Here is a 20,412-nt window from a genome sequence, read left to right on the forward strand (position 1 = left end):
AAGAGAAACAGATAAGCAGAAATTTGAATATCTGGTTTGGTTTCAATTTGTGTGCTGGGGTTAAACACAGTTGATGCTATGTTGAACATTTTCCCACCACTGAGCAACAGCCACTGACTAACATCAAAAGACACTGGGTCTATGCTTGACAATTCTCTCCTGCCAGGTGTAGTAGCTCCGTAATTTCTGCACTAAGGAAACCAAATGCAGCTTCTAGCCTGACTTGAGTTATGTAGTCTCAGGTAAGTCTGGAACACTCAGCCAGGAGATGGATGACTCATAGGTGTGCTTAGAATAAAGAAAAGATTTCTCAGACTGTCATTATTACTCAGTGTTAAAATATTTGCCTTAAAAGCCTGACAACCTGAGTTTGCATCTGGGAACCAACAGTTGGAGTTGAGAATAGACTCTAAAGTGATTCTTTGGTTTTCATACCCATCCCAAGTCACATATCAACACATACACACACATTAATAACAATGTTTTTAAAATAATATAATAATAGTAAATTTATCCTGGGATGGACTTGGGAATCAGAGGCAGGAAGACCTCTTTGAATTTGAGGCATACACGGCCTACATAGTGAGTTCCAGCGAGGGGTACATAGAAAGATCACTTTTAAAAATTAATAAATAGGGGGCTGGAGAGATGGCTCAGTGGTTAAGAGCACTGTCTGCTCTTCCAGAGGTCCTGAGTTCAATTCCCAGCAACCACATGGTGGCTCCAAACCATCTGTAAAGAGATCTGGCACCCTCCTCTGGCATGTGGGTATAAATGGAGGCAGAAAGTTGTATACATAATAAATAATAAATCTTTAAAAAAAAAAAAAAAAAAAAAAAAAATTAATAAATAAATAAAAATAGGTTTAAAAATGTATCTCATCCCCAGGAAAACATAATGTTGGGACAGAATTGTGGGGAGATGAAATTTATACTTTCTTTTTTGTTTCTTCCTTAGTGTACAACGTTTAGGAATTGTTTCTTGCAATCAGAGCACATGCTGATACACTGGAGAGAAATGGTACCAGTGTGTGTACTGTACAAAGATAGGTGAGATCTCCTTTAGTGCCAGCCCTCTGTAACTGAAAGCATGATGCCTGAAATAATTCATCTTGGGTAAATAGTTACTTACCAAATGAATTATGGGCCAAGTAGGACTACATAGTGATATTGTGTCTCAAAAATATAAGTAAAATAATTTATAAAGAATTTTTAAGAGACGCCTTAGCCAAGGTCTAGTCTTCGCCTTTGAAGAATTCCTGACTGTGTAATCTTGAAGAAATCCATTAACTTTCCTTTTTAGTTTCCTCCTTGTAAAATGTGGGGAAATTGTATTTTGGGGGGTTCTATCAGTCAGTCTATATAAAACGCATATCACAATGCCTGATGAATTGTAACCAGTGAAGTATTGGCTGCTAATCATTCTAGAGGGATGTAAAAAGATGGCACCTGATCTATGCTCCACAGAACACTGAACATCAGAAGCATATTGCGTAATATTTTAATTGTGTTCTGACAAATAGTTTGCTTGGAGTCAGAGGAAAGAGATAGCCACTAGCTGACTGTTGAGGTTTGGAGGATTGTAGACAGAAGAAACATAAAGTTGATATGGGAGTTCTCTCTGTGTGTTGTGATTACCATTAATGAATAAAGAAACTGCCTTGGCTTGTTAATAGGGCAGAACTTAGGTAGGTGGGGAAAACTGGACTGAATGCTGGGAGGAAGGAGGCAGAGTCAAGGAGCTGCCATGGAGCTGTCAGAGTCAGACATGCCAAATCTTTGTCAGTAAGCCACTGCCACATGGTGATATACAGATTACTAGAAATGGATTAAATTAGTATAAGAGTTAGCGAATTAGAAGCTAGAGCTAATGGGCTAAGCAGTATTTTAATTAATATAGTTTCTGTGGGGTTATTTTGGTTCTGGGTGGCCAGGATGAACAAGCAGCTCCTCCTTCTGCAGAAAGTGGTAAGGCAGGGCTAAGAGAAGATCTTGGCCCTTTTGGGGAGAGGAACTGAAGATTTAGGATGGCACTAGTGCCTGCTTCAGGTTCTCTGACCTTTCAGGTTCTTGCCCCAATATATGACTCCTGATTTTTCATTAATAAAGATTCATTAGATTAATGTTGCTACTGGCATCTAGCTTAGGGCACGAATTTACCAGATAGCTGCTTGCCCATGACTTTGCAGCTGCTCGAACCTGCTGGAGATGCACACAGGAACTGCAGAGTCACTGCATCGTTGGCTGACTTTCCTTCCCCCCACCCCCCAAGCCCTCTGAGTGAGCCTTGGATTTTGCTCTTGCAGCCTCTCTATAGCAATCTATACTAGCTTCAAACTCCACAGGTGCCTGGGTTCCAAATGCTGCTGGTATTAACCCTTTACCACTGGCCAACTCTGACTTTAGGCAGATCTGTGTTTTTAATTCCCCCCCCACCATACATGCTTATTCTGCACAATCCCCTGTATTCACTTTTCAGACAGTCCACTCCCTCTCCCTGTGGGTTGTGGGATTCCACTGGACCCTTCCTCAGGCTATTGACACCCAGACAGCTGCCCTCAAACAGGTTGTGCACTGCCTGTATTCTCCACCCAGAAGTGCTATGCAGTGACAACCAGTCTTATACTTTTCTGTCATCATCATCATATTTGGTGGGACAACTTGGAATTCTTAAAAGGGGGAATTAGTTAATGAAAATAGTTTTTCTCATATTAAAAAATTGGTAACACTATTATGATAGAGGGTGTTAGGTCTCTGTATGATTCAACAATGGATGCTTTAAAAATGGAAGAATTAAATGAGGGGATAATTAACTTATATGGGATTTACATAATGTCAATTATAAACTATTGGTTTGGCAATTCTTGCTTTATACCCAAAAAAGTTGGTTGATGTGAGTGCTAAGATACAGGCCTCAGAAAAGTTTACTAAAGAAAATAATGCAATTTTCACTGATAAGTAACAAGCCTTAGAAAAACTTTCTAAAACAGATAATAGAGATATTCAGATAAAGATATAGAAATTTAAGGGAAAATCAACCTCACCATTATATTATAAAATTATAGAGGAACAGCCCAAGGTTATCAAAAAACAACCTTAGTTTATCCTGTCACCCTACAGGGCCAAATGACAGGCATCCCAAAGGCTGTGGAAAAGCTAAATGGATCCCTCTGGAAATGTTAGATTTGAGGAGATTTAAAAAAGTGATAGTCTTACATAGTATGCATTCACCTTTTGTGAAGCAGATATTAAATTCATGGTCAAATAGTAACAGAATTGTCCCACAAGACTGGAAAGGCTTGGTTACAGCAGTATCAGAATTTGTTCCTCAATTACAGTGGAGGATCTAGTAGAATGATGAGGCTAGGACCATTGAACAACAAAATAGGCTAGAAGTATTAAAATCTTCCAAGACCAACTTATTGGAGAGAACTATTATCCTGATGTACAAAGACAGTCTCTACATGATGACCACACCCTGGCTCTATGCCATGTAGTGGCATAGAATTGAAGAAGTCAGAAAGATCTGAATAATTTACTAAAGTTAGACAGGGCCCAAAGGAAACCTTTATTGTTTTTTTTTATTACAAAAATTGACTTGAGGTATAAATAAAATAACACCAAATTCAGAAGCTAGATGAATAATAATTGAATCTTTGGCTATTAAAGATGCTGATTCACAAAGCAAAAGGGTGATTAGACCTTTAAAAGCAAGATCAGTCTTCATAGAGGAGTGGATCTGAGATACAGTCAATATAACCTTTATGATACTTGGATGTATCAGAGATGTAAGGAAAGATCAAAATACCAGGTATTTTAGCTGTGGAAAACAAGGTCACCTAAAAAGGGATTGTAGATGGAGTATTCCTAGAAACAATCTTTCTTCTAATAAAAACAGAATATCCTTGTCTTCTAGAGTATGTGGAAGGTCAAAGACCAACATTGGACCAATAAATGCAGAACAACAGGCAGCCAAGGTAACCCTTTCACATTGGGAAATGCCTTGGGGAGGTCTTTTGCATGATTCAATGTCAAATTTGCGTCAGGTATTTCCTGACACCATAAGGAAAACTTCTCCCCAGAGCAATGAAAAAACTCAATGCCTATCATAAAAAAAAAAAAATCATACTACTCTGGATGATAGAATGGCGCACACCTTTAATCCCAGCACTCGGGAGGCAGAGGCAGGTGAATCTCTGTGAGTTCAAGTCCAGCCTGGTCTACAAGAGCTAGTTCCAGGACAGGCTCCAAAAACCACAGAGAAACCCTGTCTCGAAAAACCAAAGGGGGGGGGGAAGAATAGCTTTAGAAGAGAGAACAAAAATTTCAGGAGAAATTATAAAGCAAATATAATGACAAACTTCTATAAATGGTCAAGACCAAAGCAAAAAATATGAATAAGTTATATTGTAATTGAAGGTCTTGTAGAAAGGGGCAAATGTAACCAAAATTGCACCAGTATCTTGGCCTTTTCAGGTGTGAATGTTCAGTTTTTAAGGTTTGGAACTTTATCTCAGGTAAAAACAAAGCATGAGATGGATCAAATCTATAGAGCCAGAAGTAAAGAGAGGAAAATTAAAAGTATATGGGGCTAACATAGCAATGAATTTATGGGAACATGATTCATTACAACAATAAAATACTCAGATTAACATTCCTCTAACCTTTCAAGAAAACCATAATTTATCTTGTGTTTCTGGGAAAAATATTAAAAGGTGTATTAGTCACAGATAATTAAGTTTGTACAAAAACAGGGAGCAATAGGTACTGATCTGTCAAGGGTACGAACAGCCCTATTTTTAAAATTTTAATTGACAAACCTATCTTGATGGAACAACGGTCTTTGACAGAAAAATTACAGGCCTTGAACAGCTGGTACTGGAGCAACTAAATGATCAACATATGGAAGAATTTACCAGTCCTTGGTATCATCCTGCATTTTTTATTAAAAAGAAATCTGGAAAATGGAGAATGTTAACAGATTTGAGAGCAATAAATAAAGTAATTTAGCCAATGGGATATCGACAGTCTAGAATTCCTCTGCCTTCTCTATTACTTAAAGGATGCTCTATTATAGTTATTGATTTAAAGGACTGTTTCTTCACTATATCTTTATAAGAAAAAAATAGAGGAAAAAATTGCCTTCATGGTGCCTACTTATAATAATTCTCAGTCTGTTAAGAGATATGGATGGATCTCTCACAAGAAATGTTAAACAGTCTCAACCTGTGTCAATATTTTGTATCACAGTCATTGGAAATTATTAATGTACAGTTTGCTCAATCTATAATTTACCATTATATGAATTATATATTAATAGCTAATTCATATGTAGATATTTTTTAAAATGTTTGAAGAAGTAAACAAAATTTTGCCTTGTTGGGGATTACAAATTTCCCCTGAAAAAATACAAAGAGGAGATTCTATTAATTACCTAGGATATAAAATAGGATTATAAAAAATTTGACCCCAAAAGGTACAAAGCAGAAGAGGTCAATTGTGGACTCTTAATGACTTTCAAAAATTCCTGGGAGACATTAACTTTCTACAGCCCACAATTGAATTAACAACTCAAGAACTGAATAATTTGTTTTAAACATTAGAAAGTGACAAGGAATTAAATAGTCCAAGAAATTATCCATTGAATCTGAGAGAGAATTGACCTTGGTTAAAAAAAAAAAATCACAGGGTTCACATGTGTATCATTTGGATTGACAGCTTGATTATATTCTGATTATTTTACCTTATACACATTCCTCTAGGATATTTGCTTTTTTAAATTAATTTATTATGTATACACATGCCAGAAGAGGACACAAGATCTTATTATAAATGGTTTTGAGCCATCATGTGGTTGCTGGGAATTGAACCCAGGACTTCTGAAAGAGCAGTCAGTACTCTTATCCTCTGAGCCATCTTTCCAGCCCAGAAATTTGTTGCAGAGAGAAGATATCTTATAATCGATATTTTACCACACAAACAGTAAATAAAGACCTATGTAGAAAATATTTCTGAGTTGACTCTAAAAGAAAAATTGAGACTTTGTCAATTAACCGCAGTAGATGCAGCAGAAATTTCAGTAACTTTTACTAATACTAAAATTTTCTCTCTATGGGCAGAAATGAATATTGGCAAAGAGATTGCCTTAATTTTTTGGTAAAAGATTAACAACAAATATCCCAAAAGCAAGAGAATTCAGCTTATAAAGAGAAGTAACTGAATCCTTCCTCACATTGTATAGGGAACACCAATTTCTGGAGCCCCTACATGCTATATTGTCCCCCCCCCCAAAAAAAAAATCAGGAAAGGCAGGTTATAAATCAGGAAATGTAGCATGATTAATTAAAACTCAGAGAGAGAAATTGGAGTCCAACATGTAGGTCAGAAAAGCAAAACAGTCAGTCACTGACTCTTACCTTTACCTCAGTCTAAAATGGCAATCCTGCTTCCAAGAATCTCAGAATGAGACTGAACTTAAGAGCTGTCTCCTCCCATTTTAAAATCCTCTCCAGTTCTGGGATTAAGGGTGTACACCACTACCACCTAGTTTCTATGGTCAACTAGTGTGGCTACTGGGATTAAAAGTGTGTTTCATTGCTGCCTGGTCTGGAAGGCTGGCCAGTGTGGCTATTTTACTTTTCTGATTTTTAGGCAAGCTTTATATAATAATATACAAATGAAATGCCCCTATAAGAAAATTTGAATAAAGTGGCTCAAAGCCATTGTAATTCCATCCAAAAGTCAGGTTATGTGCTAATTTCATGGTATTATTAAATTTTCCAGAACATTAATATAGTTACTGATTCAATATGCAGAAAGAGTTATATTGCATTTTAAAACTGCTGAATTTGTTCCAGGCAATACAAAATTGACTTTGTTATTTATTCAGTTACAAGAAATAATCAGAAATAGAAATCATGCCTTATATAACACATATTAGATTCCTTATATGTAGGTCCTACTGGCCCACAGTATCTAGCAGACTTCTTCATGAAGCAGAAAATTTTAAAGACAGTTTAATCACTTTCTTTTGTATTCTGCAGAATGTCTCATAGACTCTTTTATGAAGCAGGAACCCCGAAGGATTATTTCACCTTTAGACAAGTTTAGCAGTCATTATTTTGTGGATCCTGCATGTCCAGTTTATCTAACAACCTCTATAAGGATCCTCTTTGATTCCCATCTTCCTCTTGAAGTAGATTGGTGCTGCCAGGAGCAAATGTCATGAAAAGTCTTAAGTTCTTAAACATTTTAAATGCCATATTCTGAAGGTCTCTGAAAGATTTGTAGAATACCTATCTAACTGAAATTTATCTCTATACATCTAGAAAATCTAACATGACTACAAGCTTGACTATTATAGATGACTATCTAATAATTTATATTTCTTAATTAAACATTACATGTTTAAATGAGCTACACAAACACAATATGAGATGTCTCTGTCAATTCTAGAGTTTTAAAAGTTGCTTACAATATACTTCCTGTTAACTTAGGTAATATATTTTTCTGGAGTCTTTAATAGAGTTGAAGAATTTATAATTATAGTTACAGTTTTCCTTAGTTATTTTTTTAAAAATATTTATTTATTTATTTATTTATTTATTTATTATGTTTACAATATTCTGTCTGTGTGTATGCCTGCAGGTCAGAAGAGGGCACCAGACCCCATTACAGATGGTTGCAAGCCACCATGTGGTTGCTGGGAATTGAACTCCGGACCTTTGGAAGGGCAGGCAATGCTCTTAACCTCTGAGCCATCTCTCCAGCCCCTTTCCTTAGTTATGATAAAAGATAAAATAAATATAAATATTGTAACTGTAATTCTTGCTTATTAACTATTTTATATGTAATTTTACTATGTTAAAGTTAAAGCCTTCCTTTTTATTTAAACAGAAAAGAGGAGGTGATGTGGGAGTCCCCTCTGTGTGCTGTAATTACCATTAATGAATAAAGAAACTGCCTTGGCCTGTTGATAGGGCAGAACTTAGGTAGGCAGGGGGAGGGGAAAGAGTACTAAATTCTGGGAGGAAGAAGGCAGAGTCAGGGGAAGCCATGGATTCACAGCCGAAGTAGGCGTGCTGAAACTTTGCTGGTAGGCCATGACCTCTTAGTGATACACAGAAGTTAGAGCTAATGGGCCAAGAAGTGATTTAATTAATACAATTTCTGTGAGGTTATTTCAGTTCTGGGAGGCTGGGACAAACAAGTGGGCCCTCCTCCTACACAATGATGTAGGATCACAGAGAAAATTTGTTTTAAATATGATTAAGTGCAATTGCTCATCCTGTCATTCTAATGCCGCATTAAATGAAGTTGAAGTGAGGCATGGTAGCACAGGGCTGTAATCATGGTATTTAGAAAGTGAAGCCAAAAATTTCAGTATTTTAAAGTTATCCAAAATGAACATGATCAGATCGGTGTGGTGCAAGGTGCACAGAACCAAGGGGAGGCTGATTAGTTCAGGAAAGTGATCATAGTTATCCCTACAGCCCCATAACTTCAGAGCCAAATGTAGGAGGAGGGGCTTGTTTGGTTCCCACCTGCCTGGCTAGCTTAGATCCAAAATAACTACACAGAAACTGTACTAATTAAATCACTGCTTGGCTCATTAGCTCTAGCTTCTTATTGGCTAACTCTTACATTTTAATTTAACCCATTTCTATTAATCTGTGTGTCACCGTATGGCAGTGGCTTACTGGGTAAAATTCCCAGTGTCTGTCTTTGGCAATTCCATGATGTTTCTCTGACTCCACCCTTCTTCCTCCCAGCAATCAATTCCATCTTCCCTGCCTACATAAGCTCTGCCCTATCAACATGCCAAGGCAGCCTCTCTTTTCATCAACCAAAAAATGCAACCCACAGACAGAAAGACGTCCCACACCATTATTGCTCATACTTGGAAGAAAATGGATTTTAAGGCAGGAGGACTGCATTTTGTGGGAGCCTTCTATTCCTCTAGTTAGGACCAGAGCTTGTTTCCTGGCTATGCTAAGTAGTCAGAATCAACCACTCATTCTTATTAAGTCATTTAAACAAATTATCCAGTTGTGATATGCCTACCTACAATGTAGGCACTCTGGAAGGAAAGTGAACAGATCTCTCTGATGTCCTAACACAGCTTAATCTATTGAGTGAATCCTAAGCCATCCAAAGATTCATTGTAAGACTGATCTGAAAAGAAAGAAGAAAAAAAAAGCTGAAAAGAAAAAGGTACATTATTAATGAACACTGAACAAATGGTATTTATTCAGTTTTACTAATCAGGAACAGTGATGAAATCATAAGGTAACTAATCCATTCTTTGGTCCTAAAAGATTTAGATTGAAGACAAAAGATAAACATAAATAATCTAATGAAATTGTATAATGAATTTTTCCCATTTCTAAGACCCTCCCCATTTTCAGCTCCTGTGTCTCCTGACATGTGGTCAGATAAGGAGTAAATGTTTCTTTAGCAGAGATATTCTTATTCTAAGGACTAAGTCTTTTCTCACAGTGAGATTCCCAGGGAAATTAGAATTTCATGGAGTCTACTGTTTTTCTAGTTGTTAGCCAACAAAAGTGATATGTCTCTTTTATAAGCATTTATAAGAAATGCTTATTCCTGCCATGCAGGCAAGTTACAGTGATGCCAATATGGGGTCTATAGAACTTTAAGATCCAAGTGGGGACACAAAGTGGCAGCTACAGGGTATTACCCCTGATAGGTATACTTAGTTGTAAAAAAAGAAAAGAGTTGAAGACCTGGAGGTAGCTAACTCACCAGTTGAGAGCATACAGAGAGCACAGTAAGATCAGGTTGTCCTCAGGTACACCCCTACAAGCATTGTTTTCTGGTCATTTGATCTTTTGACTTTTATACCCAAAGCTCCCTCTGTAACTAGTTCTACACACTTCAGTTCTTTACAAATGCCTCAATGCTCCACCTTTAGAGTGATCACTGTTTAACTCTCAGGTTCTCCTGATAATCTGCATGTCATCTAGAGTCACAATTCAGGGCTCCTAACTGAAGGTTTTGCAGGCATAAAGGAAGCAGCTATGATCCACTTCAGATAAGTGAGTCTCCATGCCTTCAAGTTCTTTTTCTCTGCATACAGGAGATATAAACTCCAGCAAGTGGCACACCTGACTTGGGTCCTTATAGAGTCCCATTTTTGCCTATTTAACTACATTTAAGATAATCTGAATTTTTGGCTTTGATCAAGTAGTCAGTCACTTTTAAAAGACTTGTATTGCCAGTTACAATCCTGAGCATTTTTGTACTCCTACCTCATTTTTGTAGGGATTGAGGCTTGGGATCTTTTTAAAGCAAGATGTCTAAGTCAGTTAATGATGCTATCAACTTTCTATTTCTTCTGGATCATCATGACTGAGGTAAAAACGAACACAGAATCATCCATTCATATCATATGGGTGTAATGTAATGTTCATCTATGAGCATTGGCTGGTCATTCCCAGCACCCAAGAAAGAGCTCACAACTATTTGTAATTACAGGCATGGGGGAAAAGATACTCTCTTGCAACCTTTACTGGTACCTGACATGCAATTGATATACATACTGGCAAAATGTAAACACTTAAATTTTATTCTTTTTGAAAATAATATATACATGAAGACATTCTTAAAAAATATGGAATCACATATATATCTGCCATTTCACCATTTGCATATCTGGTGCCCTAGCAGGGCAGAAGAATGCATCAGATCTCCTGGATCTGGAAATACAAGTAGTTCCGAGTCATCTGATGTAGGTACTAGGAACCACACCTGGGTACATAAGAGGAACAGTACTATTAAGCAAATTATCCAGCTGCCAAATATGTCATTATAATACTAAAAATGAAAATGCCCCATTACTCCTTCTGACTCCTATCACCTTAAGGTGATGAAAGTCCCCACTAGATGGTTGTCAAAGAATTCAATGGCTTTCTATTCCTCTGTGAATAGACTCTCCACATTGCTTCATATTTTGTTTGTTAACACAATTCTATTTATGTGAGTAAAGATAACAAAAGGTTTGGTTGAAACCACTGAGTCCGTCAGATTATTTTAGGATAAGTTCCATAATTTGGGATCTTCTTTTTGATCTTTTTGGAGATAGGCTATTTCTATATATGCATGGATGTCCAATCTCTCCCAACTGCTAGAATTACAGGCACTCAACTCTAAGTCCAGCTGAGATTTATTTTAAAAATAATCTATCTTTGAATAAGAGTTAAAAGGGGACCATCAATATTTTAATAGAAAAACTTCTTAAAATTCTATACTAATAGTTTAAACAGGAATTTCATTTTTATGTTCTCAATAATTGGGCTTTTTTGTCTGTTAATTTAATCCATTTAAAAATGTTTGAATTTTGCTTGTGTGTATATATCTTTGCCATGATGTGTATATGGCATTGAGAGGACAACTTATAGGTTTCTATTATCTTCTTATCCTACATGAGTTCTAGAGATGAAAGCCAGGAAATCAGTTGGCTGCAAGTAACCTCAATGGTACTTCTTTGGGTTTTAAGGTTATTTATGTATGTGCTGGTGTGTGAGGGTGCAGATGCCACAAGTATAGAAATAAGAGGAAAAATATGTAGGAGTAATATGGGTTTCTTAGAGATTGAACTCAGGGCCTCAGGTTCAGCAGCAACAACGTTTACTCACAGAAACTCCTCTCTGGCTTTCACTTATGGTTTTGAAAAAGGGCTATGGACATGTATTTGGCCCTCAAAATAAACTAACACATTCTAAACACAAAAAGGACAAACAAAACAAAAGATAGAAGTATATCATTTTCAAGACTTTTTATAATTTTTAAATTATAATTAAAAAAATGCTTCAAGATTCCCAGTGGCAGTAGGCAGCAGAAATGCTGTAGGTCCCAAGCAGTCGTGGCAGGCCATGTGGTGGCAGGCAGCGGGCTCTGGGAGCAGCCAGTCCCAGGCGGAGACGGCTGCTGGTCCCTGAGCAGTGGCTGGTCCCAGGCAGGGAGACACATGGCAGGCAGGCAGGAGACAGAGACATGAATAGACATGACATGCAGAGGGAGGTTGAGTATTTATTTAGGGGGTTATTAAGGGGGAAAGGAGAAGGGGGAGCAGAGAGAGAGAGAAGAAGGAGAAAGAGACAGAGGGAGGAAGCAGAGAAGTGGGGAGAGAGGCAGAAGCGAAGCTGCCTCTCCGAGGGGAAGATGGAAATGAGAGCGAGCTCAGGCCAGAAGCTGAAGATCGGCTTGCTTCAGCAGATGGGGGAGGGAGTGGGCGTGGCTTGTGTCTTAAAGAGACAGAAAACCATAACTGTGACCTCATCTTGATCACCATATGAAGATAGACAAAAGCAGACTCTCCAAAGTTCTTGTTTCTACATATCTGTAATGGCCTAAAACCCCATAGTCACATTAAAACACACACACACTAGAAATTTTGTCTTAAAATAAATCTCATTGCAATTACACTATCTGGCATCTCTGAATAATTTATTTAAAAGGAATAAGATAATTTGCCAATTGGATAACTGATGAAGATGTGAAGATAAATAAAACTTCAAATTATCTTTGCATATCCATAACACATTAAATTATATTGTGAAATATACAGTTGATCAATGACTATCTGACCTAATTATATCTCTTCCTGATAGACGAAAATGTGTCTTTGGATACACACATGGGGTATTTAACTTTTTAAAATATTCTTTATTAAGTATTTTAACATTAACATTGTTAAAACATTTTGACAAAACAGCAAACGTTGGGCATATATCATCTCCCCTTAAACTTGTACTTAGGAGACTGACACATGAAGATCACGAGTTCAAATGTATCCCTGCCTAATTACTGACATCCAAGCCAGAATGCATAACAAACAACATTTCAAGAGAATCTGTGACAAAAAAATGTGAAAAATAATACCAGGAACAAAACCCCAACACCCTTTCACAGACACCCTTACTTGAAAAGTATGATCACACACTGCCTGATATTTAAACAAAAATGGATCACTTATAAGATGGCCATCTCATTCTATACATTGCAGCAGAAAATTTCTCTCACTGTGAAAGCACAATAGAAGATTAACAAAAGCCACAGAAGGATTATAAGGGCCACAAAATAAACTTCACTAAATGGATTTGCCACACATACAGTACACTTTAATATCTACTTCAAATGTTGCAAAACAGAAGTCACAAAGTGACACAATAGTCTTTAATGAACTTAGTTAATAATTTATTTACTTCAAGGTTACAATGAAAAAGAGATAAGACAAGTTTTGTTTTCTTGAAACTGAAGACAATTGTGATGTCTAAAATTTTTACCAAATCATTTACATGAATAGAGCTTTTCTATTGTATGAGTTCCCCCCAACTTAAGGATATCAATGTGAAAAAGAAAAACTTTAAAATATTTACAGGGCTAGACACATGGATGAGGTTTTAATACAAGTCCATTCCCAGCACCATGGTTAGGTTTTTGACAACTTCCAGTAATTCCTGCTACAAGAAGCCCTAAAGGTCTAACCTTCTTGGGACCCAGAATGCAATACCATACCAAGACACACTGCCATAGCAAAATTAAAATTAAAACAAATCTTTAAGTTTCACTTACGAATGTTTTCTCTTGTAATTCCTGTAACATATAGGTGTTGAGACACCTAAAGGCTTACAGAATATTTCTCCATCATGAACTGGTTCATGTAACAGAAAGTAAGCATGTAGGCTTGAAGTCAGAGAAATCAATCATTCTCAGTCTGTGGTATTATAGGGAAGATTTAGGCAATGCTGCTTTATCACTGGGCATTGACCTAAGAGTTTATATCTACACATCATATTCAGTTTATACTTTCTGCTTCATGCTGCAGATTAAGGATGTGAATTCTTACTTTCCCACCTTAGTTGTCATGTCTGACACGTTTCCATGCCACCTTCACAGCAATCCTGTAACACTCTTGAACTAAGGCCAAATTAAAACTCTATAAGTTCACTTAGACATGAAGTTTTATCACAGCAACAGAAAAGGCACTAATACACATCCATTAAGTTTTATACCTGGATTCATTATCTCATGTAATTAAAGAGAAATACAAAATCTAAAAGGGTTATCTTATTATTTAAATTCATAGGTCTTTTGTCCATGTGAGTCTTCATGTGTAAACAAAATAAAGAGGAATATCATAATGCTTGAACACATTGCTTATATTTTCAGTTTTTTCCTCTGGAATAAATAATCTTGTGTAACTGAATGTAAATGTATTGGCTAAAGATCTTACCAAATCACTTATATTCAGAGTACCTTCAGTATGAGTTTTGTCTGTTGTAATAAGAGCGGTGGGGCTGTGTCCCCGGCACCCGGCCGCCCGCATGGCTTATGCCCCAAAATAATCACATGGAAATTGTATTCTTTTAAATACTTTCTGGCTCATTAGTTCTAACCTCTTATTGGCTAGCTCTTACATATTGATCTAACTCATTTCTAATATTCTGTGTAGCACAATGAATTGGCTTACCAGGAAAGATCTTAACCTGCGTCTGTCTGGAGTGGGAGAATCATGGTGACTGCTTGACTCGGCTTCTTTCTCACAGCATTCTGTTCTGTTTACTCCACCTACCTAATTTTCTGTCCTATCAAAGGCCAAGCAGTTTCTTTATTAATTAACCAATGAAAGCAACAGATCAATACAAGACCCACCTCCAACTTTGTCTGAATCCTAAAGTCTAATTTTATGTTCAGGGGTTTTAACAGACAAATTACACACTAAATTTTTACTCTTGTATAAAGACTACCATGACTTGCAAAACTTTGCAACACTGATTATATTTAAGTGGTTTCTCTGCAGTATGATTTTTTTCTTATGTTTTCAAAGGTTTCTGATACAAAGGCTTTATCACATTGATTACATATGTTGGATTTATCTCCAGTATGTGTTCTTTTATGTATTTTAAGACTACTGTGTTGTGAAAAAGCTTTACCACATTGACTACATTCATAGGGTTTCTCTCTAGTATGTATTCTTTTATGTATTTGGAGACTACTTTGACAAGTGAAGGCTTTACCACATTGATTACATTCATAGGGTTTCTCTCCAGTATGTGTTCTTTTATGTATTTGGAGACTACACTGACGTGCAAAAGCTTTACCACAATGATTACATTCATAAGGTTTCTCTCCAGTATGTGTTCTTTCATGCCTTCGATAATGAAACTGATGTGCAAAAGCTTTACCACATTGATTACATTCATAGGGTTTTTCCCCAGTATGTGTCCTTTCATGACTTCGATAATGACTCTGAAGTGCAAAAGCTTTACCACACTGATTACATTCATAGGGTTTCTCTCCAGTATGTGTTCTTTTATGTATTTGGAGATTACTTTGAGATGCAAAGGCTTTACCACATTGATTACATTCATAGGGCTTTTCTCCAGTATGTGTTCTTCTATGCCTTTGAAGATGATTGTGTTGTGCAAAGGCTTTACCACACTGATTACATTCATAGGGTTTCTCTCCAGTATGTGTTCTTTTATGCATTTGAAGATGACTATGACATGCAAATGCTTTACCACATTGATTACATTCATATGGTTTCTCTCCAGTATGTGTTCTTTCATGATTTTGAAGTTGACTGTGACATGTAAAGCCTTTACCACATTGATTACATTCATAAGGTTTCTCTCCGGTATGTGTTCTTTCATGAATATGAAGATAACTGGGAGATGTAAAGCCTTTACCACACTGATTACATTCATAGGGTTTCTCTCCAGTATGTGTTCTTTTATGGATTTGAAGATAACTATGACACGCAAATGCTTTACCACATTGATTACATTCATACGGTTTCTCTCCTGTATGTGTTCTTTTATGGATTCGGAGACGGCTTTGACATATAAAGGCTTTATCACATTCATTACATTCATAGGGTTTGTCTCCAGTATGTGTTCTTTTATGTACTTGGAGATTACTTGGATGTGCAAAGGTTTTACCACATTGAGTACATTCATAGGGTTTCTCTCCAGTATGTGTTCTTTTATGTATTTGGAGACAACTTTGACGTGCAAAAGTTTTACCACACTGGTTGCATTCATAGGGTTTCTCTCCAGTATGTGTTTTTTTATGTATTTGAAGATGACTGTGACATGCAAATCTTTTAATGCACTGATTACATTCACAGGATTTCTCTCCAGTATGTGTTCCTTTATGTATTTGGAGACGACTATGACATGTAAAGGCTTCATCATATTGGATATCTTCATAGGGTTTCTCTCCAGTATGAATTCTTTTATGACTTTGAAGATGACTTTGATAGGCAAAGGCTTCAACATATTGAGTATATACAGAGGGTTTCTCTCCCGTATGACTTCTTTCATGCCTGCAAGGTTAATTGACACATGTAAAAGTTTTACCACATTCATAACACTGTTGAATCTTTATATCTGAATGAATTAACTTTTACAATTTGGTCTAATTGTATAGAGTAATCAGAAATTAATCTTTTATCACTTTGTTTATACTCATTTTGTTCTCCTTCATTAAGGGTTGTTTTGCATATTTGAAGAAACCTGTGGTGGTAGGAGCCTGGCTCCTGTGGTATAACTGGCTCACATTTATGGCATCTACTTTCTCTATGAGATTTTTCACATATTTGAAGAGAACTGGAAGAATTCAGATCTTTATTCCACTACTTACATTGATAAATTTTCCTATACTGTGAGTCATATTAAATTTGTAAAGTGAACCAGGACAAAGAGAATTATTTACATTCCCAATACTCATAGGGCTTTTTTGCAATGAGGTTATTGATGTATTCTCAATGAAGCTAGAAAACTAATTACTTGTAATCTTGACTCACAATCAACGAATCTACTCAACCTGGGGACTACTACATATCTTCTAATAGTTCTGAGGTGGGGAGAGGTACATTGCTTCTTTCCATATCCCTATGCTCATATGGCTTGTATCCAGAGTAACATAATATACCTGTTAAAGGAAGAATAACAAATAAGTGTTTCCACATTGCATTCACAGAGTTTAACTTTCTGTTCCTCACAGACATATGGTATAGAAATTAAGGTTTTTACATAACAAACCACCTTAACTCTTGACTCTAACTACATATCTCACTAAACTTTTCAAAGATAGAACAACTATATGAGTCACACTAGGTTTACTGGAGTCTATTTGCTCTTTGGGTTTTGGACATACACTTATCACTATTCAACGTGTATGTTTTTGTAAAATAAGAGGTATGAAGCTAAATGGTTTGGCAGTTCTACAGCATAGATCTGAGGGAGCTATGATTCAAATGGTGATATCTGTAAAGACATTGATTCCTTGTCTTCCTTCTTAAAAGAATGACTTGCAAACACAATTCACTTACCTGCCATTGAGGAATAGTGTTTTGTGAGAATTTAATTATCATAAATGCCCTGTGAGCTGTGCTTATGAACACTGCTACTTTAAAAAAAAAAAAAAAAACCCTTCCAGATACATTAAATTATCTTTAGAGGCACATTTGTATCAGTTTGTATATAAAAATTTACCTTCCACGTCTTCGAGAACTTTGACAATGTTCTTCAATATTGTGATCTTCCCATTTGTAGCCTAAAATATAGCACCAGGAAATGTATGATATATTATTGGAAACTGTGAAAAATTTAAGTTGCTATCTTCAGTGATTCTTAGATCCATGCCTGATTTATTCACCTCATTCTCCTCATTCTCAATCAAAATTACAGAAAAGCATTGAAGTAAGAAATAGTTTTCCTGTTATTTTAAAACATTAAGGAAAATTCACAGTATTACCTATAGCGGTGAGGTTGATGTAGGTCTCCAGCATCACATCTTTGTATAGATTCTTCTGGGAAGGATCCAGCAAAGACCACTCTTCCCAGGTGAAGTCAACATGCACATCATTATAGGTCACTGCATCCTAAAATATGTCATATATTATATAACAAAAAGCATGATATTGACAACATTGCAAATGTATACTTTTTTGACAATATAATCTTATAATTCTGGTGCTTCCGGCACTTACTCTATGACACAAGAATTTTAATATAATCAAGTCACTTTAGAAGGAAACTGAATAGGAGGTTTACCCCTATCATTTCTGAACATTTCAAATGGAATAGCATGATGCAAGAGAAATGCCTATTAACAGACAAAGAGAGACAAACAAACAGATAAACAGTACTGGGTACACATCACAGAAACTGTATGAACAAATACTAACTACAAAAAAATATGAGCAAGCTGGGTGTATTGGCTCATGCCATTAATTCCAGTACTCAGAAGGCACAGGCAGGTATATCTGTCTCTGAGATGAATGTTAGTAGCAAGAAGTAAATATTAAGAGCTTGTCTCCCCTGGAAAAAAAAGCATTAATCAAAAAAAAAAAATAGGAAGAACTCAGAGGGTTTTTTTTTTTTTTTACTTAAGTTCCTATAAGGAGTTATACATTTATCCCAGTTCTGTATTCATCTTCCAGAAATCTGAAGTGCTTCAGTTTAAACTGTAACTTTAATAAATCTTATTAAAAGGAACTGTGCATTTAAACTGTTACAGATTGACAGATGAAAACATTAGCAAAGTAAATGTTGATCATAAATAACACAGGGCAGGAGAGATGGTTCAGAAGTTAAGAGCTCTTGCTAGTCCTGCATATAGGTGTACTCAATTGACACTACATATGTGAATGATCACAATTATCCATTATTCCAAGCTCAGGGGTTCTAAGACTACCCTTTGACTATTGTGTGGACATGCACATGTTGCGCATATCCATGTATGCAGGCAAAAAAACCCATATTCATTAAAAAAATAAAACACATAGGAAGAATGTCACACACCTGTAATTCAGTTACTCAGAGCCCCAGGCAATATTAATGTCATGAATACTGACATCCTGGGAAAGAAAATGACATCCTCTGCCAAATTTCAAAATTCCAGTTGGGGTTGCAGCTCAGTAAACCAGTGTATGTTTGACGTGAACAAAAGTCTATACTCTAGACCCAGCATACAATTATATAAACATATATAATTATATTTAAAACCTAGGAATGTTGTCCCACCTTTAATACCAGATTTGGAAAGAAGAGTCAGATGAATCTCTGTGTTCAAGGACAGTCTGGTCTACAGAGCAACTTTCAGGACAGTAAGGGCTACTCAGACAAACTTTGTCTTCAGAAAATAATAAAGACAACAAAATTAAAATAAAATCAGGGTATAAAAATGGCTTATCATTGAATATCAATCACTTCAGTTGTATCTTATGTGATCTATTGATATCATCTATAATGGTGGTGAAGTCATGACAGCACAAGAAGGAAGCTGGCTGATTAGTTTCAATCATAACATAGTAGAAACGAAGAACAGGAAATGGGTTGAAACTATAGATACTCAAATTACATCCCTAATGAGAAATGTCTTCCAGAAAGGTTCCTCCAACTAATGTTTCCACAGGCATCACAAAGAAAGCCACCAAGGAGAAATGCATGTTCAAATACATCATTCTATCTGAGAGTTTTTCATTCACTTGACTAGATTCTGACTCAGGTCACTATAGACTCATGGTTATCTAGGAAGAAAATGCATTTAGTCACCTCAATGATCTTCATAGTCTGTAACAGCCCCTACACTCTTCAAATGTCCAAAATCTTTTCTGAAACTCAAGACAATCTCTTGACTGTATTATAAAACAAGTTAAATAAATCTGTCCAACATATAATGGCACAGACTGCTCTTTCCCATTGCAAAAGAGAGGAATTGAGACATACTGAGGGAAGATTGGACCAATGCAAGACTGAAACACAGCAGGGCAACCAGATATCTGGGGCTTCTGCTGTGGAATAATCCTCTTATACATGGTAAAGATTTGTTACTCAACTGGTTTAATAAAATGTTGATTGTCCAGTAGCTAGGCAGAAAGTATAGGCAAGGCAGCCAAACTAAGGATGATGGGAAGAAGGACTGAAGAAGGACGCTTAAAAGAAATCCCACATTAGCTCAGAATTGAGAATAATAGATGGTTATTTATTTAGGGGTAGACTCACAAATCAAAATCCTCTGCTGAAACGGAGAACAGAAACTGAATCCCACAGCCAGAAAAGAGAGCGGACACATGCTTTACATCAGCATAAATAGTATAAGAGGCCACGTCCCAGTGGGTGGTTAACTTAAAGGCTTTTGGCTTTATGATTTCCTACAGCAAAGGGCAGAGTCAGGAAAGATGCCATGTAGCCAATGCACAATCAGGACATGTAGAAAATGAGGTTAAGAAGTCATAAACCAAGTGGCAAAGCATAAATAGAAACAGGGGTTAATTTAAATGTAAGAGTTACTCAGTAACATGAATGAACTATCGGCCAAGCATTTATAAGTAATATTAAGCCTGTGAGTGGTTATTTGGGAGCTGGTGGGCAGGAGAGAG

General features: G+C 36.4%; 1 protein-coding gene across 2 annotated transcripts in view; it reads right to left on the bottom strand.

Annotated features, from left to right (window-relative positions):
• Positions 1–12,750: 12,750 nt before the first annotated feature.
• The window catches only part of LOC130873862 (zinc finger protein 431-like), a 30,652-nt gene continuing 22,990 nt past the window's right edge, over positions 12,751–20,412 (bottom strand). Inside the window, exons 2-4 of one of the 2 annotated variants that reach the window (XM_057768856.1) lie at positions 17,784–17,910; positions 17,522–17,582; positions 12,751–16,350 (exon numbers count right to left, since the gene is read on the bottom strand). In XM_057768856.1, coding sequence (XP_057624839.1) covers positions 14,805–16,350; positions 17,522–17,582; positions 17,784–17,910 — 1,734 coding nt within the window. In that variant the 3' untranslated portion in view covers positions 12,751–14,804. The remainder of the gene's footprint in view (positions 16,351–17,521; positions 17,583–17,783; positions 17,911–20,412) is intronic. The other variant, XM_057768857.1, reaches the window with a different exon arrangement.

This window comes from Chionomys nivalis, chromosome 4 (genome assembly GCF_950005125.1).
Source record: "Chionomys nivalis chromosome 4, mChiNiv1.1, whole genome shotgun sequence".
Taxonomy (NCBI): domain Eukaryota; kingdom Metazoa; phylum Chordata; class Mammalia; order Rodentia; family Cricetidae; genus Chionomys; species Chionomys nivalis.